Source organism: Glycine max, chromosome 11 (assembly GCF_000004515.6).
Source record: "Glycine max cultivar Williams 82 chromosome 11, Glycine_max_v4.0, whole genome shotgun sequence".
NCBI classification, from domain to species: domain Eukaryota; kingdom Viridiplantae; phylum Streptophyta; class Magnoliopsida; order Fabales; family Fabaceae; genus Glycine; species Glycine max.
In genome coordinates this window covers 4,183,969-4,209,839 of record NC_038247.2, presented here as the reverse complement: position 1 = coordinate 4,209,839, position 25,871 = coordinate 4,183,969, and the positions used below count along the sequence as shown (strand labels likewise).

Here is a 25,871-nt window from a genome sequence, read left to right as displayed (position 1 = left end):
TGTGTAGTGTGCATTGCATTATTAATTGTAGGACCAGGCCAGGCCCATGCACCAATCGTCCTCCCAGCTCTTACTTCGCGTTTGGGTTTGTGCTTTGTCAATGTCATCATGCTCTGAAAACACACAAAACCAATCTCAGACCATTATTAAATCATCAACACATAAATGTGTACTTTTGATGTGTAACCATCGAGGGGCCTATTCAATTCATTACTTTTTCTGCATTACAATAATTATTATTTCAAAAAAATTAATTTATTTATCATTCTAAAAACGTTAAACAGAAGGCCTCCTTTCCGCCAATTTCACATGCTACAAATTATACAGGTCTTAGGTTTACAAACATAGGTGATGTTTGATTTGCTTCTTTTTTTTCCTAGACCTACACCGCATCTTTACCTAAAAAAAATTGATCGCCGCTAATTATTTCCAATCTAATTTATATGTTCCTATTCCTCTTGGGAGAAATTCAAAACTAATGACACAAAATTTGGATAATTTGCATAAAGTCTTAAATTTAAAACTCGATGTGTCATTGTAAAAAATAATTGTCTAAGGAGAATTGTGAAATAACACATACGAAGATGAGGACAAATGTTTCTAGCTTCAGTCTATCCCATGGATTAGGAAGGCCTAAAGAGGTGAGTACGGATCGCAGGCTCAACACCTGACATACCCAAATTTTGTTTGGTTACAAAGCCGAAACCAGCTGAGAATGTCTATTACAGAGCCGAAAGCATCATGATTCATGGAAAATACAAAAAACCTTTGACCATTATTAGAATTCAAGCGCAATAAAAAACGTTATTTGTTCACATTATGTCCCAAATATGTGAATGTGAATCTGCGAAAGGAATATCGTTACTTGATACGGCCACACGCTGCAGAGACAAAACTTGGACCTTGTTTGCTGAATAATTTCCCTCAACAGCCTCTTCGAAATAATATAGACCTACCAGTTGATTCAAATTTTGCAGTATGATCCTATTCTGGCACAGGAAATATAGTGCATACGTGTGACAATGAAATGAAAGCATTATACAATGAAATTCCTTATCCAATAAAGTATCCTAGAAACAATGACATCTCATTCATGATAAAATGCTAGTGTCTGCCTTTTGTCTGTCAAGTATAGATGTAGGAAATGGGAATCATATACAACGCTTGCTCATGTCAACTCTTGATAAAAAAGAGAACATTGCCAACAGAATTAGATTGCAACATAAGAGCACCATCCATGCTATAAACATCTGTCATGAACTTGGCTAAGCCATTCAAGTAAAAAGACTTGGATTCAAATCAAGGAAAGATACAAAGAGATTGGAGACATGAAATCAATTTTCTTTTATTGAACCAGCAGTAGGTGTAATTCCATTCTCTTAATCACAATCAAAAGTTTGTATAAAATGTTCAGATCCTAAATGATTGGCAGTGTATTATACCCTGCACTAAAGGAATGGAGGTGTTGGCTCTACGGCTCCGACTTTTATGCTGTACAACTTTTCTGTAACTTATAAGACAAATTGTGACTGAACAGAATCGTAATCATACTTTCTGATAAAGTTTTGTTCCTTCCTTTTCAGACTCACTTGAAGCAGATCTTGTCACCTTAACACGGTATGAAGCCTGCAAAGTGAAAATAACTTGGATACTTAGACACCGTAAAAATACACCATTTGAAGCAAACTCGCATATTTACAAGCAAGAACATGAAAGTAGTACTTTTTATATGTTGGATAAAGAGAAGGAAAATGTTACTTTACACACTTTTTTTATACTCGCCTCATAAAATTATTTTAGTTAAAGTATTTAACTACTGAAATTTGTGCACTGATTAAAGAATTCAATTTACTTTTATTATAAATAATCGTGAGTGATAAAAGGTGTGTATGCGTAACACTTATCAAATGATAATGAAACTTGGTGATAGGAAAACAAACAAATTACAAATGGAAGTAAAACATTTCTGCACAAGCTAAGAATGCATCAGTAACACTGTTTTTGCAGGTACCGACTGATTCTTTTAGTATATATTTTGATTAAAGTATGCTTTTGCAGTCACATAAACTGACTCTCCAACCCACTCAGATTATTAATATATAAACTTAAGATCAAAAAAGAAAAATTAATGTTCTGGATCTGGACCCAGAATATGAATCCAGGCCCAATAGGCCACCTCAGAATCTCCCTCCAGACTTGGGCAAGTCCAGGCCCCAAAAGTCCAAAACCATGGGCCTGACCATCACGGAACCTGACCCAAGACATAGTTCCCCAGATTGTTTCAAGGTCTTGTGATCCTTTGACCCTTAGTTAGGCATGTCAGAATGTGAGTAGCCCATTGTTCAACTCTATACAAGGACAATGACCCTCCAATTACTCGGTACTCTTACTAACAAACAGGATCCCAGCGAAGTAGAATTTTTTATTTTTTATTTTTAAATCATCCTGGTAAGTACCCAAGTGTACCTAACGTGTACCAGTACTTAATATGTAGTGGCCTAACCTAAATGTTTGTAGGTTACAAGAATGTTCAATTATTTACATGTCATGCTGTTTCCAGTACTATTACATCTGAATTTACCATCATTAACACTGTGTTTGATTATGAGGAAAGAAAGGGGAGAATAAGGAAATACTAGCTATACCCCAAGGCATACGTAACTGTCAAGCCACCCTAAGGCATATACTAGGTATAGCCCAAGTCACACGTAGTCTTACTTGAGTCGTATTCAAGCCACATACAATTTTTTTTTTCCAACCAAGTGTACCTAACCTGTACCAGTAATCGATTTGTAGAGGCCTAAGAACGTTCAATTATTTACATGTTATGCTGTTTTCAGGACTACGGCACCTGAATTAACCATGATTAAGCTTTCGCTAAGTATAAAACTTTGTTGTATTTAGTGCAGTCAAAGGTTTCGTTACCCTTTCCTCTTATAAGCAGGCACCTATTATAATTTATAAGCTTTAATTCTCAAAATGTCCTATATGTGTATATTGAAAGTATTTTTTCTATAGGGATAGTCTATTACCTTATCAGAACCAAACTCAACCACATCAGATGGACGGACGCGAGCAGGATAATTTGGAGGCACCCTGTACCGTCTTCCTTCATTGCTGAAAATATGATGAAAGAGAAATTAAATATACATTTTCAAGAATTTAAACTTAGAATAAATATTAGCCTGACATTTCTTTTACTTACTCTGTGATCCAGGTGCCATGTAGACTCCTCAAATCAGTCAAGAAGAAGGCGCCATCCTTATAGTTAATTCTTGCATGCATTTGAGAAACCTTTAAAATAGAAACTTTGTTGCATGATGTTGAAGACCATTATGTGTTAAACCAAGTAAAGTTCAGCTCATGATAAATTTCGTTACCTGGGGTAAAGGTATTATAATTGAACTGCCTGGATGATCTTTTTGCTGCATGCTCCTGCAATCACGATAATGTGTCAAAAGCATGGATTGAGAGCGAAAGAAGAAGGATAACACACTAAATTAGTCCCTACAATTATGAGCACTGGTTAATTTAATCTCTGAAATTACAAACATTTTGTTCTACTCCCCTAAAATTAACAAACATTAATCATTATTCCTTATATTTACGATTTTAGGAACTCAAATGACCGTCTTTGTAATGTTGGGAACCAAAATGACCGTCATGTAGTAATTTCAGGCACTAAAATGACAATTTTGTAATTTCAAGGACTTATTTATGTATTATTCCAAAAAAAAAAGATTTTGTGATAATTGAGAATGAACACAGTGAACAATAACTGGTGAGCGAGAAGAACTCTGTTGTCTTTTAAAGATACATCCAAAATCTGACAGGTGCTTAAGATTTTCATTAAATTGAATATAAAAAAAATTCAAATGATTTCTCAACACTTTCTCTTTAAGTTAAAATTCATTTCATAGAACGAATCCTCAATTTAATCCTTCAACATCACATGTGTTGCCACATGAGTACTTCAAAAAATTTAGTCAGCATATTAGTTTTTCGAAGATTTAAAGTGTTGCCATATAAGTTTCTTAAAGATTTAATTTGTGACAAATTAATCCCTCAATGATAAAAAAAAATACAGAACTAAAGTGGTGGGGGAAAAAAACCGAGAGACTAATGTGATGAAAAATTAAATTAAATAATTCATAGACTAATTTGATAACATAAATTTTAAGAACTAAGATGGTTACAAAAAGGATTTTCGAAAGACGAAGTTGGTGACCAAAGTTTTTGAAGAACTTGTGTGGTGATACATATAACTTTTGAGAATTTACTGTGTTGCATAATAGATACAATATCAGAATATGTGATTATGTAACTACATTGTAAGTGGGAGCAACTGAAGGCGTACCCGATTATGCAGGGTTTCATCTCATCTTGAGTTAGACATATAGGTTTTGTAGGACCTGCTTCATCTCCACATGGTAATAAAATCCACCTATAAATTACAGATGGATGGACACAACAGTTATGTGATTCATAGATACGGATTGCAACATCCTAAGGATGATATTCATTCATATTGGGCCATAGACATACTCTCCATTAATGGCACGCTCAAGTGCATCATTGTCTTCAAACCATCTGTGTAACTGGTCGTTTGCCTTCATAAAAAATCAAACCAAATATATCTAGATCACAACAAAATCTAACAGACATGACCAATAAAAGACCAGTTACCATTTCTTAGTAACAAAGTGCAAAAGTAACTGTATTTTGAGCAACATACTTTGTCTGAGAGCCTGCAACATACTGGTCTGCCTTCAAGTTTGGAGCTGCAAAGTAGCACCGATTTTCATGTAAATGATGGAAGTAAAATTGCACAAATTTCTAACATGCATCTTAAATGAGTGGAGTAAGAATACTGCCAGGTATAACAACTTCAGTAATTCATAATGAAAGTTATAAAGCATGCATCTTAAATGTGGGTTTTCATCATTACCTATTGCCACCTAATACCCAGTTCAACATCAAAGGCATCATCTTGTCAATAAAAAACCTTCCTCCAACTCTTCCAGGATGTGGTATCCGAAACTTGGTCAAAAACTGCAAATGAAAGCAACCATGAATTTGTGGACAGGTGTCACCTTCACTATATTCTTCAGTATCTCATTTTTAAAACTAAAGTCCCTACCTCTAATGGCCCAAGACCAACACCAAGATATGCCTTGTAGGTGGAAGCCATCATAGCTGCCATTCTAGCCATTCCATGAACAATGGCAACTCTTAATCTTCTTTCTCTCTCATAGCTTAAAGCAACAATGGAAAGGGAGCAAGATACAGGTAATATGAGTCATCAAAAAAGATTTATAATCAAATAACCAATTTGCTAATGATGTCAGATTTACTACTGTACTATTGGCTGAGATATGCAAGCATCTCTCTGTTCATATCAAGTCCCCAACTTCATTAATTTTTATATTATTTGATATGAACATTTCTTAGTGTTTTGCCTACCTCTCATGAGTTCCAAAATTTTGGTACTTGTTATAAAGTAGGTAGCTTTAGATTCGAATTCAGCATTCATTAGCATGTTTGAGAGCTGAATGTTTGGTTACCTCTTTAAGGAAGAATCAATGTCAATTGGAGAGCCTGATTTGATACTTTGTTGCCATGCATTGTCCAACTCTAATGCAAGTTGATAACTGTCCTGTAATGAAAAAAGAAGTTAGTTAGAAAGGCTCTTCACCACATCATTTGAGAGTCTCATAGATAGTTTAACTTTGTTGACGTCCATTTCATCCACAAGTAAGGAATATTTTCATTTTTATGCATTTTTTTGGGTTAGTTCTGCATATGTCTTTCAGTGGTAAAAAAAAAGTTGTTTAAACAATTATAAAGAAAAAGAAAAAGTCTGAATTCTAAAATACCTAAGCCCAGAAAACTTGGACAACTTTATTAGGTTTGGATATGTATGAAACTGCTGAAGTTAGAACAAAAATAAATTCATATTTCACTGAGTAGGGGAAGAATAGACAGGAAAAAAATGATGAAAAGGAATATATAGACCTCATGAAGTTTTAGGGTAAGTTGTTGGGTATGGTACAAGGTAAGTTGTCAAGAATTTATGAAATGCTAATTTTACAACAAATATGTAAGAACATATCAATTATACCTCAATAGCCATGCATCCTCCTTGGCCCATATTTGGCTGCATGGCATGGATAGAATCACCAAGCAAGGTGACATGGCCCTTTCCCCATGTAAATGTTGGCGTCCTGTCATATATGTCTCGTCGAAGAATTGCCTCTTCTTCTGTGGCATGTATCAAATCAATTACGTTATCACACCAACCCTTGAATATCTTAAGCAATCTTTCCTTTTTTCCTGCCATGTAGAAAGAATTCAAGAGTTAGATATGATAAAGATAGGCAATCATGAAAAAAATAAAGATATATTTCTTCTTTTTTTCTCATCAAATTTCTATATGTCCAGTGCCACAATTACTGTATTCAACCAAAGTTGGACCATCAAACTTTTATCAGTACCTTTATTAGTTCAATTACGAGTGTGGAGTCCTAAGAACTTACAATACCTTAAAATTATTCCTAATAATTTTAGATATTTTAGAGAGTATTCTTTATTGTATGTTCCTAAGAATACCTTACAGTTATTCTTAATAATACTCTTTATTGTAAGTTCAATTACCAGTGTGAACTTACAATAATACTCTCTAGTCTCAAGAATATTTTAAAGAGTATGTTGTTAGCCTTTTTCATTCAAATATTATGCCTTGTTTATAAGAGGAGCACCAAGAATACTTAACATCCGTAGAGGCTGTGCTCTGACAGATATCAAATCTCAAACACAATAAGATCACTTACCATTGGGGATATCAGCACCACCAGCAGGTTCTTGGTGAAATCCATACCATTGCATCTTTCCAGCACCAACATCCGAAGATACAAAGTATTGTTTATGTCCTAAGAATACTCGGTACCTTCCAGTAGGGAAATTTAAGTAAGCTTCTCAACATGATAAAGGTAGTAGTAACAAAAAAAAGGCCAGTAAATATGGATAAATAGGCATACAAGACATGAACACAGCCAACTTACCCAACAGATTCAATGTCCGCAGGCACAAAATCTGCAATACCAGTGTAACAAGTATAGCCAGAGTAAGTAGCTTCTGTTTGGCCAAATAACTTTTTCCTCACCTATTCACAGAATGATACCATTTAAGATTATGTTAACAAACAGTACTTATGACTTGTGACCATAAAGGCTCTCAACAAACCAAATGACAAAGAGTTCAGCATTTGAAGAACAAAGCTGAAAAACAAATTCACATCATCACATGCACACACACACATCAAATGTAATATGGCCAACTTTTTTTAGAAGGATAATTCTACCATAAGAAACTTTATAAATTACACGGATGCACTCCGTTAAGTAAATATTCATTTCTTCAAGGGAAAGATAATTTGCTAAACAAAAAGCTTGGAATCCAAGAGAATTTAAAATGACCTTGGACCATATCCCATCTGCTCCAACCAATAGATCTCCATCATATTTCTGACCATTCTCCAGCTCCACTGTTACCTGCAATTGAGAAATGCAGGATGACACAAGTGATAAACCAAACAATGTTTAGTCACGTTAGTCTGCCATTGCAGGTTCTTGAAGAAAGAAAGTCTTCAAAAAATACATATGATAGCAATACAGGGAGAATCTTCAACTTAAAAGCTTTCTTTAATTAATTACCTTGTCTCCATGATCAACAAAATCAACAACATTACTGTCATTCATAATGACATCTTCCCCAACTGCATGAGCAAGAATTTCTTGTAAAGCCATTCGACTAATAACTCTAGTGACTGGAAGCCCACGCTCTGCTGCAGGAGTGAATGTATCAAACTTGATGTACCTAATACCAAACTATGTATCAATTCATGGTAGGCATAGTACATGCTAAAAATTTCATAAAGTAAACCTTAAAAAATGTCTTCAACTATATAAAATATTTAGGAAGCAAGATTCCTATTTGAGAAAGAAATAGTACTGCTTTACACTAAAAGAACAACCCTGTGCATATATATTGTGCAACCTGCTTTATCCTATTTTTAAGACGCTAAATGAATATACTCATCGGGTGAGGTTTCTTTATCATTCTGCCTGCAATTACTTCAGTTCTTGCGTGGAACTTACTATCTAGCACTTCTAATAGGTTGTCACAACTACACCAAACCCCTGAATTATCTCAAAGAGTATTGAACAAATTTTTCAAGTGTAGTTTGTGGCAAATGAAACAGAAAATACATGTTAACCAGACTCATGCAATGTATAAAGACTAAATATTTTAATCAATCCCACTGGAAAACATGTTAGTATTAGTTTTTTACTAGAAACAATAGCATAATTATCCCAATTTGTGCTGCAGTGGCACCTCTGAATAAGCCAACCATTCATTTGATGCAGTCAAATTTTAAAGTTTCTGTTTTACCACAACATTGTCACCAAACAAGACGCTTGGATGAACACACAACACAGTAGTAAGTTGAAGCTAAATAATTTGGTTTTTTATGGTCTATTAGTACCCAAATCTATAAATCATAAACTAAAACCAGTCAGGTATCCCATGCCAAAACATTAACAATTAGAAGAAACCGTACAAGTTTCAAATTAAAACTTACCAAGAACCAGAAATCCCATCCACAAGCCCATTGATCCTATCACCCGTGATACAACCAACTCTCAAAACTTCTTCAGCAACCTCCAAATCTATAGCTTCCAAAGCAGCCAAAGCATTGCTTTGTATCTGAATTGGACCCCTATACTGCCCCTCCCCTCTTATAGCACTCATATCCTTCTCAAACACCACCACTTCAAACCCTTTCCTCTTTGCAGCCAAAGCAAACACCAAGCCACCAATCCCTCCACCAGCCACAAGTACCCTGAGCTTCTTCTTCTGAGAGGCACCATCCCCTCCTCCTTCATTTTCATCCACAGTTTTCCTAACAGCAGGGGGAACCTCTGCCACTGATGCTTTGATTGGCATCAGTGTGTTCCTTTGCTTTGTTGTTCTGCTTCCATGACTGACACAAGGTGAAGTATCCAGTGAAAGCTCTTTCAACATGGGAATTGAGAAATGGGTTTTTGAGAAAACTGCCATTGAGTGATTGAAAGAGTTGCATGTCAAGGTAGGAGCCATTGAGTGATGAAAAGCTAACAACAGAAAGTCAACAAGAGAAGGGAAGGAATGCAAAAAGTGAAAGATTAGATCATTGCTTGAAGTTGAGGAAGTGAAGGCGTATGATATGCATGAATATAAAAAAGAAGAGAAGCAGGCACTAATAAGGGGGGGAAAAAGGAAGGGAAAGGTGGTGATTTGTTGCAGCGTTTTTGGGGTTAGAGACAGAACAGAAAATGTTTGGCATTCACCAAAGATGGAAAACGCAAAGCCATGTGGCACTTTGTGGGATAACTCAGTGGCAATTTGGTATTGGCTGGGTTCAAATGACTTGACAGAGATTTTGGATTTTGGAACCAGAATTGTGGTACAGGTGGCTCTATCCTATAAGCTCACCCACATAACAATCATCTGATAGATCGATACCCACCGCCAGATTAAAATAATTCAAGTTATTTGTCAATTGTCACATAACATTTTGATTAATAACAACTACTCCCGTCGCAAAAGAAGTGGTATATGTTGTTTTACACGTATTAATAAGAATTAATGAATAGACATAAGACAATAATAATTTTATAAAATAGATAAAAAAGAATTGTATTAAGATTAAATTCAAAAACTAAAATGATATTTATTATAAATATTACTGAAAAATAATAATTAATGTTATATTAAAAATTTAAATATAACACTTAGAAATAATTTGTTGGGATAACACTTATTATAAAAAGAAAGGAGTATAGTTTATAGTGAAATTAATAATGATTCAAGGATTTAATTTGATCTGCGGTAATTTAATAATATGTACATTGAGGAAACTGTTGAGAAATAATTAATATTTTGTCGCCATAATAAATGTATTTGATTTTGCATTAACTTTATCAATTAAAAAAGGTACAAAATTCATTTAACATATTTAAATATTTTCCTTCTTATTTTTTTTTTTTGGATTTTCCTTATAATCAAATGTTTCAATGTTGTCTATTTAGCAAAAAAAGTTTTATGAACAAAAAAAAAAGTGTAAATATTGTCTCTCTAGTTTTAACTTTTTTAAGTACAGGATTTTTTTTTATAAAAATGCATGATTATATTAGATATGGTAATTAAGATTGATATATATATATATATATATATATAGTGCGATTTGAGTAATTTAAAATAATTATAACCAATATATATTTTAATTATGTTAACAATAAATATTTTAAACAGAAATAATTAGATTTTTTGAAATTGTATAATTGAACTAATTAATTTAATGATCAATTATATACCATAAAAGATAATTAAAAATAAATAGATTGTATAATTGAATATACGATTATATTTGAATTTAAAGCATTTGAATATTAATTAATACAATTTATAAATAAAATAATAAATTTATTACATGTAATTAATGTATACAATTAATTTTTTTATTAAATGTTGCTAAAAATTATTATTTTTAGATTTAAATATATGTTTCATGCAATTTAGCGTTTTATTCATTTTTGTTCTTATAATTCTTTTCTTCATTCTAGTCATTACAAAATATTTTTGTTTTATTTTTTATCCTTAAAAAGCTTTAGATATCACTTTGAATTGTAAAAAAGTAATCTAAATAATAAAAAAATGTTATCTAAAACACTTTAAGGATGAAAAATAAAACAAATACATTTTACAATATCTAAAATAACAAATTTATAGAAACCAAAAAGATATTTAAGCCTTTTTTAAGGCTTAAATACTTTGCTAGTCCTTGTAATTTAACATTTTGTCTTTGCAAAAATATTTTTTGTGTTTAGTCCTTTCAAAATTATGTTTATTTTATTTTTTGTTATATAGCACTTTAGATAGCGTTTTATTCACTGTTGAAAACGTTATTTAAAGCACTTTAAGAAAAAAAATCAAAACAAACATAATTAACAATGACTAAAAACAAAAATAAAATAATTTTGTAAGGACAAAAAACAAAAAAAAAATACTAAATTGCAATGACTGAAAATTGTATTTAAACCTTTTTTTAAATTTGTTGCCAAAAATTTATACATTTATTTATAAAATTATATAATTATATTAATTATGCTAAATATTTTAAAAGTAGCGTTTTCTTTAAAAGAAAAAATAAATAAATCAGGGAGTGCAAACAGCAGTAACTGCCCAAATAACACTGGCCTTTTCATTATGGAAATATGTCCCGTGAAGCATGAAGTTCTTGAAAATGTGGGTCTGGGTTCCTTGACTCCTCGCATATTAACAAACAGAAGGTGGGCCTGATCCCTGAAGTGGTTGGAGTCACCATTATGAAAGGGACATGCTAGGTGCACCCAGCAACATTGTTGGTGCACCCAGCAATTAAGTGAATGGGCAAAATTGTCCTTATGTTAAAAAATAATTTCTTATTCCAGAAGAAGGTTCTTTCAGTAGAACAATTTATTCTATCAAAAGAACCTTCTTTTGGAGAAGCTACCGGAAAAACTTCTTCCGATAACTTCTCTGGAAGAAGATTCTTCCGGATGAACAATTTATTATACCGGAAGAACCTTCTTCCCGGAAGAAGATTCTTCCGTTAGAACACAAATTGTTTTTCTGGAAGAAGATTCTTCCGGAAAGCTTCCAGAAGAAGGTTCCTCCGGTAGAACACAAATTGTTCTTCCGAAAGAAGAAATTATTTTTTTTTAATGCAAGGACAATTTTGCCCATTCACCTAATTGTTGCGTGCACCAGCAATGTTACTTAGTGCACCTAGCATGTCTCATTATGAAATTGTTAATACAATTACCATGTGATGCAATTAATAAACAACAACAAGGACTTTGTATTTATTTGTTAATTGAGCCTAACAATTATTACCAAAAATAACTACTGAGTGTGCATTATGATAGATGTTAACAAAATTGATTTTGAAGTTTGTGTTTGGATATTTTATTATAAAATCAAGTGAAAAATAAAATTTATTATAAATTTTGGATTCAACGCAAATAATTTTTAATTTTTCTACAATGTGAAATCAAATATATAAAAATATATCTAAAATCAATTTCAGATCCCGAATTAATTTTTCAAAGTCAAACCAAACAGGGATCAAATAAGTTGTGTGAGTTTAGCATAAAATAATTATATTGAATAGATCTACAGTCTCTCTTTACCTTATGGAGACCATGCTATCATATTTGCCAAGGTTACCCACGAAGAGCTGCACAACCATGTCAAAAGTACTATATGTTGTTTCGCTCATTTCACTTTAGAGGAGTGCAATTACATTTTTTTCCCCTCTTATTACAGGACAGATAATGTTTGACTTGATGTGCAGCAGGTCTGGTGATATTTTCATTCACTGGATCCGGCACAGAGGGTTAACCTTCTGTAGCAATAGGGTCAATTGCACAGTGGGAACCAACTACAAGACAAGTTTCATTCAAGACCTGTCACAACTCCACAAACTGCAACACTGTTGAACTGTTGGTCCTGTTTCTTATAGCCAGAATTAGTAATTACTATCATATTCCTTACAAAGCGCAATCAAGGAATGAAGGGGTTGCTTGCAGCCTCAAAATTCGTGTTTTGCTTAGTTACATGTTCTTTTTGAAGTGTTTGCGGATCACTGTCTTTGCTCTGGATAACAAGTTAACAACCAAAGTCTATAATCTCGCACAATCTAGGAATGGTTCTCTTCATATTAATTTTTGCACGTGTTGCTATGCTACCTCACTCCTCACCATAATTTATAAGGCTTTTAATTTGCAGTGACAAAGTCAAAAAGAAAAACTGATTCTAATGCTTTGGATTTATAATATCTATAGAAAGGAAGATATTTCTGATAACTACAAGATTTGATGAATGAACAACAGACAGTGATATACATGGTAGTTATTTTGGCTTCTTTTTTGTTTCAACTTGAATAGTGTCTTGTGTTTTTCCTGTAATAACACACATAGCATAGAAATATTTTTATCATGTTAACAGTTAAGTAGCTAACAAATAATTCTCTTTATTGAAAATCATACTGAAAATGTATTAAAAATCATGAGAACACATTAATAATATCTTTTAGTACCTTTAATAAAAAGCATTAATGTCTTGTGTTCTTAAGACATTCTTTGACATTTGTAATTATCATTTATCACTTTATATTGTCTTGGCTTCTGCGGCCCACAACATGTGTCTTGATTGTTGATGATTAAACAATTAAGTAATAATACTCTTGCATCTTATTTTTGAATGTATGAATGGAAGAGAGATAAAGAAAAATAAAAAAATAGAAAGAAATTGATAGATGTAATGTAACAAGAAATGAAGTGTACTAAACAGGACCCACAGGTAGTTGGTTTTAGCCAACCCACTACCATTACACACTCGTTCTCGTAGTAGAGTACGTGGAGACAATTACCAACTCGGTAACCTTCACCGCTATAAGTAGACGTTGGTAGAAGAAGAAGGTAAGTTACATTCATCTCACAATAGATATGTCTAAGACAAGCATTGACTTTACCATTGAAATTCCCTTTTAGGTACTCTATCTCACATCGGAGACGAAGCTCAGACTAAAGAGAAGGTAACCGTTGACAGATCGAACGGGTAGAGAACTCGGTAATAACATAAAAGAGATTAAAAAAAAAAATAGAGTAGAAGTGAAATGAAAATAAAAGTGTATGATTAGTTTTTTTTTTTTAGAACATGTTTACGGAAACCACATGACAAATGCTAGGATATGTTTTATGCAACACTGCACAATGTCTCACAGCTCATGTCCTCGTCCTATTCTCCTTCGCAAGACCACACCCATCCTACTCACTTTTCCACCGCTTCTTATCTCAAGGGAATGAATGGCTTGATTCATTGGTATTGGACTTACTCGTTAAGTCTCAACCTATAATTGTCCACACATATGTGTTGTACATATCCTTCCAATATCGATAGAAGCAGAAAATGTTACTTAAACCAGTCCATCATTGCCACTCGACAAAGATTGATGACAGCATGTCACGCTTAACTAATAAGTCAGTAATAATAGCCTAACAACACTCAAGTGTCTAATTTCAACATTTGCTGTCATAGTTTCACATACAACATCATAACTCGTCCCCTTCAAAGCCCTTATTGCTGCTTTGGTGTGACATGGATTGAACCATACCTAGTGATTGAGTAATGAGTGGTCAAAATCTACTTTAAGTTCTTTTTAGGATACTATATCAACCTAAAGCATATTTACCCTTCTGAAGACTTGCGCTTTTTCTTTGCTATTTCTTCTTTTTTTGGGAATCATCACCTCCAATAATTTCCAACAACACATTTACCAAGCTACACAAGTAGAAACAGGATATTTCCATATTTGAAGTGCCACGGTGCTACCCCAAGAGGCTTGTGGCAACTTAAAGTAGATCAAAAAGTGATAAAGTGTGTGATGAAGAAAAGTTCTGGTACCTCCCAGAAACTTGGTTCATTTCTAAGTCCAGGGGCACCAAACTATAGAGAGAAAAGCATTGGGAGCCAAAAGGGGTGGAGCTCAGAGAGGGTGTTGCTGCAGCCATCATCAAACAGCATAAGGAATGCTAGTGTGGCTAACTTGACACCCTTCAACAGTGGAAGAACAATACCTTCAAAATGGGATGATGCTGAGAGGTGGATTTGTAGCCCCGTTTCAGGCTATGCCAACAACAAAACCAATTCCTATACACAACTTCAGCAGCGGCGACCAAAATCGAAAAGTGGTCCAATTATGCCTCCAGGAACAGGCTACTACTCCAATTACTCACCCACAATTCCACTGAGCCAAGGTTTGGTAGTGAAGAACTTCATGATGGGTGGTTCTCCCTTTTCAACTGGGGTGTTGGCACCGGATGCTATCTCTCTTCACCATTATTATGCACATGAGGCTGTTTTTGGTACCCGTTATGACTTTGACAATAGTATGCAATGCTTCAGTCCATTCCTCAATGAAAATAGTGTAGCTCTCCCATCAGTGTCTAGTGCACCCATGTGGTCAGAACTGCTATGTGACCCTTCGCCTAATTCTCAAGGTACGCATAATGGAATTCTTCTTCAGAGGTAGCCTTTCTAAGTTTTTACATTGCATATTCCACTTAAGATGATCTCATGTGTATCAAATGGCTGGACCAAACTTACAGTACTGTTGGTACTATTATCTAATCAGAATTGGAGTTTTACTTCCATAATTTGTGTAATCCTTTAATTATACGAATTAACAAAATAAAATTTCAATTCTAATTGAAAAAAACACCACCAGAAGCTAAGGAACTGTATCTAAGTTTTGTTAAGGCTAGTTTATAGCCCAATGTATGTTTCAGGGAATATTAAACTCTAAATGTATGTATTCATAACACCAATATTCAAAGCCCAACAAGATAAGAAGTCATTCAAATTGGCAGTATGATCATACAACTATGTATTGATATGTGAGCATTTACGCATTTAAAATGCTTTACAGACGAGAAACGAAACGAAATTAAGAATGAGGACACCGTGACATCTCCTCTCTCAAAATGTGACAAAGGCACTCAAATGAGCCCTCCTGAGCCTGAGAATGATGCACCCACTTCGACAATGGATCAACAAAATAACCTTTCTGCAAAGTTAGAGGTCAGAGATGTAGAGATAGACAGCGAGGCTAGTATTATTAGGTGGTCTAAGAGCCATGTACCCAAGCTGAGCTTGCTACCTGGTAAACACTCAAGAAAAATTAGTAGAACGGAAACCAAAGCTTCAGGTTTGGATAATGCAGAGTCGACGTTGGACTCATCCAAGTATGTCCTTTAGATACTCAAAGCTGATTTTAGTTAGTATTCCCCTATTTGAGTTCTAAAATTAATTTGGAAGATGCAACTAAGTTAAAGAATTCTAAATTCTACTGCCATGCATGCCTCTCACTGCCCAAGATCATAGTTATCAAGATATTTGAATCTCTCCAACATTCATTCCGTGAGCAAAAGAGATATAATGTCATTTTGTTTTATTTTGGTGCAGGATTCAGAGGGAGGAAGCCAAAATCGTTGCATGGGAGAGTTTGCAGAAAGCCAAGGCTGAAGCTGAAATACGAAAACTAGAGGTTTTCTTAACTCATGTTAACTTATATATTGAACTTTCTCATATGATGTGTGTCCCAATTCCAACTTAAATTCGTAGGCAAGATATTATATTAAGCAAGGGAGGTTCCATTCCTAATCAGTAAAATTGGTGTCATGTCATGCTGCATAATGAAACTCATTATACACAGTGTATAAAATAGCCTTTCTACTTGTATTTTCTGATCATGGAAGTGTTTGACACAGATGAAATTAGAAAAGAAGAAATCGTCATCAATGGATAAGATTCAAAGCAAACTGAGAAGGGCGCAGATGGAGGCTGAAAAGATGAGAAACCAAATAACTGTAGAAGAGGAGGGTCAGCAGGTTTCCAAGACTCGAAAAGTATTTTCATTCCACAAATATGCCCAGATATGGTTTCCAAGGAGCTGCTTCGGCACTCATGCTCTCCATGATTAATTCATTATTTAATATTTAATCCCATATCTGAAATCACTAAGGTTTAGTCCCGATAAACGCATCGATAATCATATTTCAAGTCATAGGTCATTTTTATTTTTTATTTTTGCCTTTTGTACTTCCCAACAATGTTAATAGTGAATTACTACTACAGTGTCTTAGAGCCATTTGATATGTTTGGCATTATGTACGAGACCTAATCGGGATTATTTCTGGATGCTTGCCTTTCTTTTTACCGTTTATTTTCTTCTCCCCTCTTTATTACTAAGAGCATCGTTGGAGGAGCACAAGTAGTTCAAGAATTGGAGCGTTTTCCATGACCACCATCAGCAAATTTGCATTGTAAATAATATTCAAAATATTTCACTTCTTTCAAAAGGAAACGCATGCCTCTTTAATTTTCAATTTATATCACATGGGCAAACTCGACAACGAGTATTCATCTCAGTGGCCAAGATCATTTAAAATTGGTGCGGATACATCAGTTAGACACGAGTTTTCGACGAGTAATAAAATAGAATCAGTTGGAACATACGTATATATTTAGAAACATCTTTTCAACGTCCGTCCTTTTATATTTTCACATTTTCCCCTACGTACTTATAGTGTGACTAATACAGACTTTGACCACAAAAAGATGACTGAAAAGTGTAACCAGGTTCGTTCGTTCGAAAATATAAAAGGGCATAAATGACTAATTTATTCTGGAAATGTAACATCGTCATTCTAGAATATATCATATTTCCATCATCTGCACTATTACAAACGGATACAAGATAACAATATGTTAAAAGAAAAAAGTATTTCTTGTTTACGATGGATAAAATAAAATCCATAGTTCTTACACAGCTTTAAAAATCATAGTTAAATAACAACACCACAGTTCGCTGGCACCGATAAGTTGTGTCCTACTAGTATGGTCTATACCTCCAATCTGCTGCTCTTGATGGTCTCCCAATTCCATAACCCCACTGCAAAAGAAAATAATAAATACTCAAAAGGTGAAAACATGAAACTAGATTCAATACTTCAATGTTTCAGTGCATGTGATTACATGCTAGGAACATCAATACAACCACTGATTAACGTTGTTTTTACACTGAGAAAACTAAAATATTTCATATTAAGATAATGTACTTGCTAAGCAGGTCAAATTCTAGACAAATTGTCCAAAACTCCAAATTCCATTTCCCTTATATATTATTGGCCATAAAATCACCAGTATGTATAAACTCACATCATCAAAGTCCAAGCTACCATACATCCTCCCATAAGATCGCACAGGACCACCATATCCCCCAAAAGATTCCATACTATTCATCATAAAATTCCCACTGGGCCCTGCATCATCAACAGGAGTAGCCGAATCTATTGCCACCTGCAGGTGCAAGCTGTTAATTAATCAAATCATATTTAAACCAAAACAGAAATAAACCAAAAAGTCTAATCAAATCATCTTGACATTCCAGCATGATGACATGTCATAAGAAATTCACCCTTCACATGAACTATATAGGTCTACTGTACAGGTATGTAATTACTGTAGACGGTGATGTAATGTCATAGATCTCTGTAAGTAACAACAGAATTACAAATCCACACTTCTAAAGACTCGTTCTCTCATGATTTGAAGGAACCAACTAGTTAAGCTTCTAAAAATCTAGTGAGGCTATTTGAATAATAACAATGCTCTAAACAGGAATGGGCATTTTAAAGAAGGGGGAGTTAATAATCTCCACCTCATACCCACAAAGATCCCCTTCCACCACATCTATACATTTAAATTTCAATTACAGAAAAATGGACAAACAGAAACTTATAATAGATGAAAGTAGGGTAGTAAAAACAGTTGGCAGCAAATTTAAATCAAAGTACCGGATGTCCACAAATCTCATGAGACCTTCGAGAGACGCGATCTGCTGCACCATCTTCAGCAAAAGTAACAAATCCAAAACCTCTATGACCTGCTCTCTTAGGATCCTACCCAAAAAACAAAATCAAGTTATTCAGCTTTCCCAACACTCATATATGCATTTTTTGTATATCTTACCCTTGGAACATAAACATCTAATATACGACCAAATCTTCCAAAATATTGGCGAAGATCATCAGAAGTTGCTTCTGGGGGAAGACGGCCGACAAAAATTTTTTTACTAGTTCTCCGAGCATCTCCCCCTAATTCACAAAATAGGGTAGTCACTAGTCAGTATGAAGCAACATGAGTCATTTTAATTGAACACTGGTGCTTGATGCTTACTTCCATAAATTGGGCCAGGATGGTCATACAAAGTAGGAGCACCAAGTGCTGCATATCTAGTGGCTGCTGAGATATAAGCATTGTATGCACCATATCCTCCTCCTTGTGGCGGTGGCGGTGGCGGCGGCGGCATTCTGCCCATTGGCTTAAAGTCATCATCCTGAAAAAAGGAACATACGATAACTAAAAGGATAAGGACAAATATAAATATTAAGATATTCTTTAATCATTAAACAATGCACGTGTTTAGGGAAATGAAATCCACTAGTAAGATTTAATTAATTTGATTAAAACAAGTCTTGGTTACACATGACACATTACTCTGCAATATCCAGAAAATATTCTACAGTAAAATGACAAGCTAAAGAAACTCTTGCCTTAGGAGTAGCTCGATCAACCACCACAGCAGAACCTCCCAGTTCATGGGTTTCTGACATCAAATTCTCCACAGAATCTGCAAGACAAAACATCTTCTTTATAGTGATTGAGACATCCTCTCCACAATATTTCAGTAGTCCGAGAACCAAAAAAGTAAATCAAAATAATGCAAGTAGCAGGTACAGTCAAAATTTCACTTTTCCAATTGATAACCAAGATCCCACATGACTACATAGATAAATTAAAGGGAAATTAAAATATAACTTCCATACACTTTAAAACACACGGAAACTTAAGATTAGAACACACAGGCTACATTAGATGGCCAACCTGCACTTGCAAAAGTGATGAAACCAATTCCACGATGCATTTTGGAGCCTTGATCCTGTTGGGAAAAATGGTAAATTATCGATAATTAAGAAAAGTTTATAGTTTGCAATTTATTTGTACAGCTAAATGTGAATTCAACAGCTTGCATACATACAAAAAAAAAAATTACATGCAAACTGCATTTGAATTCTGCATCAATAACAATCACAGGAAGGAAAGTACCTTTGGCATGTACAAATCTGTTATTTCACCATATTTCTCAAAATGACTGCAAGAAAAAGAAAAGAAATATAAGAAAGGTTGTGAGACTATCATACAAACTTCATCGTATACATTCAACATAAGAAAATATTACTAAAGGAAAAAAACACTAGTGTGGATTATTGTAATGAAGATACTACATACTCGTATACCTTCGGAAAGTAGCTTCTGTTACTGATTGTGGAATCCTGGCAACAAATATTCTAGTAACTTTTTTGACTGGTGCCCTCATTTCCTCCTTTAATATGAAAGCATTGCAGAATAAGCAGTACAGTTATATAAAAAGTCAACCAGCCACGAAGCAGACCAGATTTAGAGTTTCAAACAAAAATTTGGTTATAACCTTTGGTGTTGCCACTTTGACTTCCAGCGTCCTATTACCAATAATATGTTCACTTGATAGTACTTCCTGCAGAAAGAAAGTCATCAAAATCATGATATATCATGTAGACATGATATAGGGTGTATCAAATGAGCACTTGAAAGATGAGAGGAACTAATTACCTTAGCATCATCCACTGAAGCAAATGTAACATATCCAAAACCACGAGACCGTCCAGTTGACCGCTCCTAAAATAAATAAAGCGGATTAAAATGTGCCTCCAGAAAACTTAATAGTGTAGGGGCAATCTAGCATGATCCTGTACAAGACAATTATATTTCACATTCAACAGAAGTAATAAAGCATAACCAGCTTGATATTTCTTCTCTTGATTTCTCTGTGCGCTTGTAGCACCCAAACTTGTGATAAATAAGCCATGAATAATGAACTATAAAGATTGTACAAGGCATTTCCTTCATAATCAGTAATAAGCAGAAGGAGAAGAAAAAAGTGACCACAACCCTTTGACATCAAATTTTGACAATGAGGAACCATTTTGATGTATTTAATATTTAGTATTATTAGAAAACTAAACTAATTGTATCTTTAAATACCAAAATGGATGTTTACTTTAAATGGATTCATATTAATGAAACTTTGAGGTACATGTCAGCTGGATGAACATAAACATCTTCAAGGGCATCAAAAGAAACTCACCCACTTGGCCTTTTCTCTTCTTGAAAAGTTGCAAGCAGCAAGTAGTTTTTATTAAATTCAATACAAATAGGAGTATAGATGGGATTGAGTTATATTACAAACAAACGGATAATTGAAATATACAGAATAGATATAAATAATAAATAATTTATTATCGACATGGTAGACAAGCATAAATAGCACATGAAAAATAACGACACTTAACAGATAAATGGAAAGCAACGGCTAACCTTCATGACAATGCAATCTTCCAGCTCACCAAACTTGCTCATATATTCCCTTAATCCCTCAGTATCGACATCCCACGGAATCCCCAAAACCTAATGCGCAATTATACGAACACGAATTGCAAAAAAAAAAAAAAAACGATGTCGAAATTTCGATTAATGCAATCGACAAGTATATATATATATATATATATATATTAACAAATTGGACGTGCAGGACTGACCACAAGCTTTCGCTGCTCCATCAGAAACGTCAACAAATCACAGTGGAAAGGAACGGAACGCTGCAGAGGGAAAAATCCCTATCCACCACTCTGAGGATAAATAAACAGAAAGAAAAATATATATATATATATCCACCTTCTCCTCCTCTTCCTTCTCTTGGGGCAATGGAATCTCTCAGCAGAGCACTCAGCGTTCTCACCTCTCTCTCTCTAAAAATCTCACACTCGCCGCCTGCACACAACAAGCACACTTCTTTCTCACACACAAAAATCGTCATTGTCATCATCATCATCATATACTACTACCAGATGAAAATCAGCTTTTGGGGGTTGGAGTTCTACGGTAACAGAAAACAAAAAAAAAAAATTGTTAGGAATTGAAAGAAATTCGGTGAATTAGGCGCTCACTGACCTTGCTGAATACGAAATTGAAAACCCTAAATCGAAGATCTTCCTCTCACGCTCGCTCTCCCTATCTCTCTTCTCTTCCTTCCTCTCTCGCTCGTGACGCTTTTTCGCTCCTTGTTTTCTCTTTCTCATTTATTGGGCCATCTATAACATGCCCACTTCGCAAAATTGCATATTCGCATCTAGCAGTTGGGCTGGGCCGGACCAGACCCGTTACCGGGTTTCGCCTTGAACCGACTAATTAACCAAATAGGATGAGCAAGTTACAGCAACTCCTCCTTAGGTTTACACTAATTGCAGATGCATTCCCTCTTTATTTTAACACTAAAAAAACCTTCTAACTTCTTCAGTTTCCATTACAGTTGCATCCCCTCCTCCCTTAACGGCGTTAACTCCGTCTACATTTGTGATCACATGATAGGCACATGCGTTTTAATAATTTTTTTAACCCAAAAACAACCCCATCCCAAAACTTGTTAGCAATATTACAAGCGTCAAACAAGTATATGAGGAACAAATCTACACAAAATACTCAAAAACAATAAAGAACACACGAATTTCCAATAGAAAAAAAAACCAACCTAGTACATGACAACAAGTAATATACAAAATCTAAACATGTGCCCAGATTTCAACTAGGATTGCCACGTTGCAACAGATAAGGAGCCAAAGAAACAAGTGTGTAAAACTGCTAAACAAGAACCTTCTTAGCTTTTCCACCTCCGGTGGCCACTGCGGCGTCGTTCCAAGTCCAAGCTACAGATCGACAAACCCACTCCCAAACCTCAAACTAAAATAAGCAGCACAAACATGGAAGCAAACAAAACTACCACTTTAAATCACGACAACATGTATACCAGATGATTTCTTCATCCCCTCCGACACCACCACCGCATCATCTTCCCCTCCATCCCACACCATTGTTGCTATCGCAAGATCGTCGCCGCAAGACCCCATCAACAATGTCGTCTCCACCAACGTCGTCAATGCCAACGGAAGCGAGGCTCCTGCGATGACCCTCGAGGATTTCCTCACCAAGGCCGGTGCTGTCAAAGAGGAGGATATCAGGGGGGTAAAAGAACAGGATATAAATGTTGTCACGAGTAAAAGAAGAAGGATAATTTTGGGTTTCCATAAAAAAGAACAGGATATAAATGTAAGTTTCTTTAAAAACTTAACAAACGGTAACACTGTTAAAAGGAGGGGTGTCAGAGTAATGGTCTCAATTGGACGAGGTGCATGTATAATTAGAGCAAACTCACTCGGGGTGTTGCTATAATTTTGCTCTAAATATTTCCTTTTAGAGCAAACTCACTCGAGGTGTTGCTATAATTTTGCTCTAAATATTTCCTTTCCCTTTAAAATAATATTAAAAAATAACTCTTATTTTAAAAAATAAAATATTAATAAATAAGAGTATTATTGAAAAACATAATTTATATTTTTTTAAGGTAATTAAATATTTTAAATAACGTATAATATAATATGTAACAAAAAGAATATTAAAAACGGTTTTGTAGACCGGTCATAATCTCAAGGACTATAATATAAAAAAATTGCCTTTATTAGGTCTTTGTGTGTGTGTGTCTGTTATGCATAGTTTAGTAATCTATTAAAAATTACATATACAGGTGGTTTAATATCTAAGTTTTATCCATCTAACCATTAAATTAAAAATTCTTATTTAGTATATCAAGTCTACAAATTTTAGAAAATTTTAAATTGATTTAATATGTTATTAATTCATTTTGACATATAATAAACTTTTTTAAAAATATAAATAAATGTTTTATTATAAGATTACCAAACTATAAAGGTCTTATTTGTCTGGTGTAATAGTTTTCTGTCTCACCATTGAAAATGACTACAAATCTTGTGACGTTTCTATTTGGACGTACGTGTCCAATTCAATTGCTCAATGTTGTTTCATGCACGTTCTATACTTGCAAGTATAAAAAGTCACTGTCACACAAGAACGAAATTTGCAGGTCGCAAACACAAGTGTCCGTTGGACCATTAACACAATGTTGTTATATTTGACGCGCGTTTTATACTTTCAAGTATAATTCGGGTAATCACACGTTCATTTCAAACGACCTTCAAAACAAAATATTGTGCTACTATATTTCTATTTCTCATACTTTTCTTTCTGCACATTCTTATTATTTGTTTTTTCTATTTAACAGATAAAGTGGACCCCAGTATGGCACCTTAATTTTTTTTATGCAGCAGATAGCGAAAAGGACAAAAAGCAGAAAAAGAGCTAAAAAAAAAAACTAGCTGTGTCTAACTAACAAAGTAAGTGCCTAAAGCATCTGCTAATAACTTAGGCTTAAGAACAGCAGGACAGGATTCCAAGATTACAAGCTGCGAGACTTGACCAGCTCCTGTCTTTGCAAGATAGTCTGCAATGTTATTCCCCTCCCTGTATGTATGCTAGAAGTGGATGCGCCAATCAAGATCCAGGAAACTCCTAATCTTATTCACCAAAGGATAATGCACATGAGAACTAATTGTGCCAGTTTTTATAAGTGTCAAATCACAAGTTGAATCAGATTCACAAATAAGGTGTCTGATGTTGGATTATAAGTATGAATTGAAGTCCTACATCAGACAAAAATAAAAAAATTGAGCATCATATAAGTTAGGATAAAACTCAAATAAATAAGCATGTGGGCTCCAATGACTATAGTTGTGGAACTCCAAGATATACCACAAATAAATCTGCGAGTCATCGACAAAAATAAATGCAATATGCTAGGGCCATTCTTTGTAAGAAGGGTCATTCTCACTGGACTCCAAGAGTTATTCTCAACTTCCTGTTGGATAAGAAGGGCCAACTTCTCCATGCATAGAACAAAAAGATAAGGAGATAAGGGATCTCTGTGACAAAGCCCACTGCTTAGATTGAAACCTTCTATAATCTCATTATTCCACCTCAAAGCCAGCAATGTAGACGTAATACAATTCAGGACCAAGGCAATAATAGTATAAGGGAAGCCAAATTCACATAAAGTTACCCGAAGAAATTCCCAATCCACTTTATCATATGTTTTCTCGAAGTCAATTTTAAGCATAAGATAGCCGAACTTACCTTTTTTCTTATGCATATTGTGAACAATCTCCTGTGCTATCAAAGCATTATCACCAGTGCCTCTGTCGGGAATAAAACTGCTCTGGAAAGGTCGGATTCTCGACACAATAATTTTGGAGATGACTTTGAGAAGTATGTTGCACAAGCGGATGGGACGGAAATCATTGAGACTAGTAGGGTTGTCAACCTTCGGGATAGGAACAATGAGTTTTTGCTAAAGCTGGATTAATCATCCATTGGAAAAGGAGTGAGTCACTATATCCCACACATCCCTACCAATATGATCTCAGTATGTTTGAAAAAATATTGGTCGGACTTTGTAATGACTCAGAGAAAATTACATCTTTGACCTCTTTTATAGTTACAGATATGATAAGAGATTCAAAGAGAGATCGACCTGATCTTGAAATTATCAAACTCAATTCCATTGGGATTACAGTGACTCTGATCTTGAAAAAGTTTCCTGAAAAAATTAATGGCCTCCCTTTTTAGAACATCCTCATCAGTACACCAAACATCATCAATTTTCAGACTATTGATCTCTCCAGATAACGGTTTGAGGGTGGAAAAACTTGGCATTTTTGTTACCAAATGGCATCTTAATTAAATACGTACTATACGTTTAGTACGTTCCCTTAATGGTGCAGTAGCTGAAGATTTTGCATGCTATTTCAAACTTTTTAAGAGCTTCTCTTTGACTCTGTTTCATAAATTATATTCTTATATAAATATTAATATCAACACTTCCTCGTATCAAAGTAAACAAATTAAAGCATAAGAAAATCCCCGTTATCACAATACACCTACCATTCTCCCAAGTATAAATATAATCTCCTCGCTCTGTGCAACTGCAATCCAGCTCTTTCACATTTTCTTCTTTAGAGGAGTAGAGAAAGGATGTCACAAACGAATGCTATGAATTATAGTCCCAGAAATTCAATTCCGACGAGGTAATTAGTTATTAATCACTATTTCAAATTCCTGTGTTCTATTCTAACATGCATTTTGCTTTGATGCTTTAGGGATAA

At 34.5% G+C, this 25,871-nt stretch overlaps 3 protein-coding genes across 5 annotated transcripts; 1 reads left to right on the top strand and 2 right to left on the bottom strand.

Annotated features, from left to right (window-relative positions):
• Positions 1-1,545: 1,545 nt before the first annotated feature.
• LOC100820171 (zeaxanthin epoxidase, chloroplastic-like) lies at positions 1,546-9,120 on the bottom strand. The gene is made up of 16 exons (NM_001254419.1): positions 8,642-9,120; positions 7,713-7,875; positions 7,476-7,550; positions 7,062-7,162; positions 6,831-6,946; positions 6,122-6,333; positions 5,565-5,656; positions 5,141-5,255; positions 4,949-5,052; positions 4,736-4,781; positions 4,546-4,610; positions 4,358-4,444; positions 3,381-3,435; positions 3,206-3,294; positions 3,033-3,117; positions 1,546-1,626 (listed from the first exon to the last, which is right to left on the bottom strand). The coding sequence occupies exons 1-16, from the start codon at positions 9,118-9,120 to the stop codon at positions 1,546-1,548; spliced, it is 1,965 nt and encodes a 654-aa protein (NP_001241348.1).
• Positions 9,121-14,119: 4,999 nt separating this feature from the next.
• Positions 14,120-16,860, top strand: LOC100816437 (uncharacterized). Its single transcript, XM_003537255.5, has 4 exons — positions 14,120-15,143; positions 15,572-15,887; positions 16,108-16,189; positions 16,413-16,860. The coding sequence occupies exons 1-4, from the start codon at positions 14,528-14,530 to the stop codon at positions 16,623-16,625; spliced, it is 1,227 nt and encodes a 408-aa protein (XP_003537303.1). The 5' UTR covers positions 14,120-14,527; the 3' UTR covers positions 16,626-16,860.
• A 463-nt stretch (positions 16,861-17,323) lies between these two features.
• Positions 17,324-22,726, bottom strand: LOC100808084 (heterogeneous nuclear ribonucleoprotein 1). 3 transcript variants are annotated; one of them, XM_041006626.1, is made up of 14 exons: positions 22,453-22,726; positions 21,342-21,573; positions 21,121-21,210; positions 20,356-20,421; positions 20,195-20,260; positions 20,004-20,089; positions 19,813-19,858; positions 19,591-19,645; positions 19,260-19,336; positions 18,883-19,042; positions 18,676-18,800; positions 18,501-18,605; positions 17,863-18,003; positions 17,324-17,596 (listed from the first exon to the last, which is right to left on the bottom strand). In XM_041006626.1, exons 2-14 carry the CDS (start codon positions 21,360-21,362, stop codon positions 17,537-17,539), a joined length of 1,098 nt encoding a protein of 365 aa, XP_040862560.1. In that variant the 5' UTR covers positions 21,363-21,573; positions 22,453-22,726; the 3' UTR covers positions 17,324-17,536. The 3 variants fall into 3 exon arrangements, with proteins under 3 accessions (XP_040862560.1, XP_006590658.1, XP_014619332.1); XM_006590595.4 differs by lacking the exon at positions 22,453-22,726 and adding an exon at positions 21,754-22,027 and having other exon boundaries at positions 21,342-21,591; XM_014763846.3 differs by lacking the exon at positions 22,453-22,726 and adding an exon at positions 21,754-22,027.
• Between the last annotated feature and the right edge of the window lie 3,145 nt (positions 22,727-25,871).

What these genes read in the sequence shown, in the direction of transcription:
- LOC100816437 (XM_003537255.5), top strand. Translation starts at nt 14,528, where the DNA reads ATGAAGAAAAGTTCTGGTACCTCCCAGAAACTTGGTTCATTTCTAAGT. An exon ending in CCCTTCGCCTAATTCTCAAG is followed by an intron (nt 15,144 to 15,571) that starts GTACGCATAATG and finishes AATGCTTTACAG; the next exon opens with ACGAGAAACGAAACGAAATT. An exon ending in TCGACGTTGGACTCATCCAA is followed by an intron (nt 15,888 to 16,107) that starts GTATGTCCTTTA and finishes ATTTTGGTGCAG; the next exon opens with GATTCAGAGGGAGGAAGCCA.
- LOC100808084 (XM_041006626.1), bottom strand. Translation starts at nt 21,362, where the DNA reads ATGGAGCAGCGAAAGCTTGTG. An exon ending in TCCTGGCCCAATTTATGGAA is followed by an intron (nt 18,801 to 18,882) that starts GTAAGCATCAAG and finishes TTTGTGAATTAG; the next exon opens with GGGGAGATGCTCGGAGAACT. An exon ending in ATGAGATTTGTGGACATCCG is followed by an intron (nt 18,004 to 18,500) that starts GTACTTTGATTT and finishes TTGCACCTGCAG; the next exon opens with GTGGCAATAGATTCGGCTAC.
- LOC100820171 (NM_001254419.1), bottom strand. Translation starts at nt 9,120, where the DNA reads ATGGCAGTTTTCTCAAAAACCCATTTCTCAATTCCCATGTTGAAAGAG. An exon ending in ATTGATTCTTCCTTAAAGAG is followed by an intron (nt 5,256 to 5,564) that starts GTAACCAAACAT and finishes TGTTGCTTTAAG; the next exon opens with CTATGAGAGAGAAAGAAGAT. An exon ending in TGGGTATTAGGTGGCAATAG is followed by an intron (nt 4,782 to 4,948) that starts GTAATGATGAAA and finishes GCTACTTTGCAG; the next exon opens with CTCCAAACTTGAAGGCAGAC.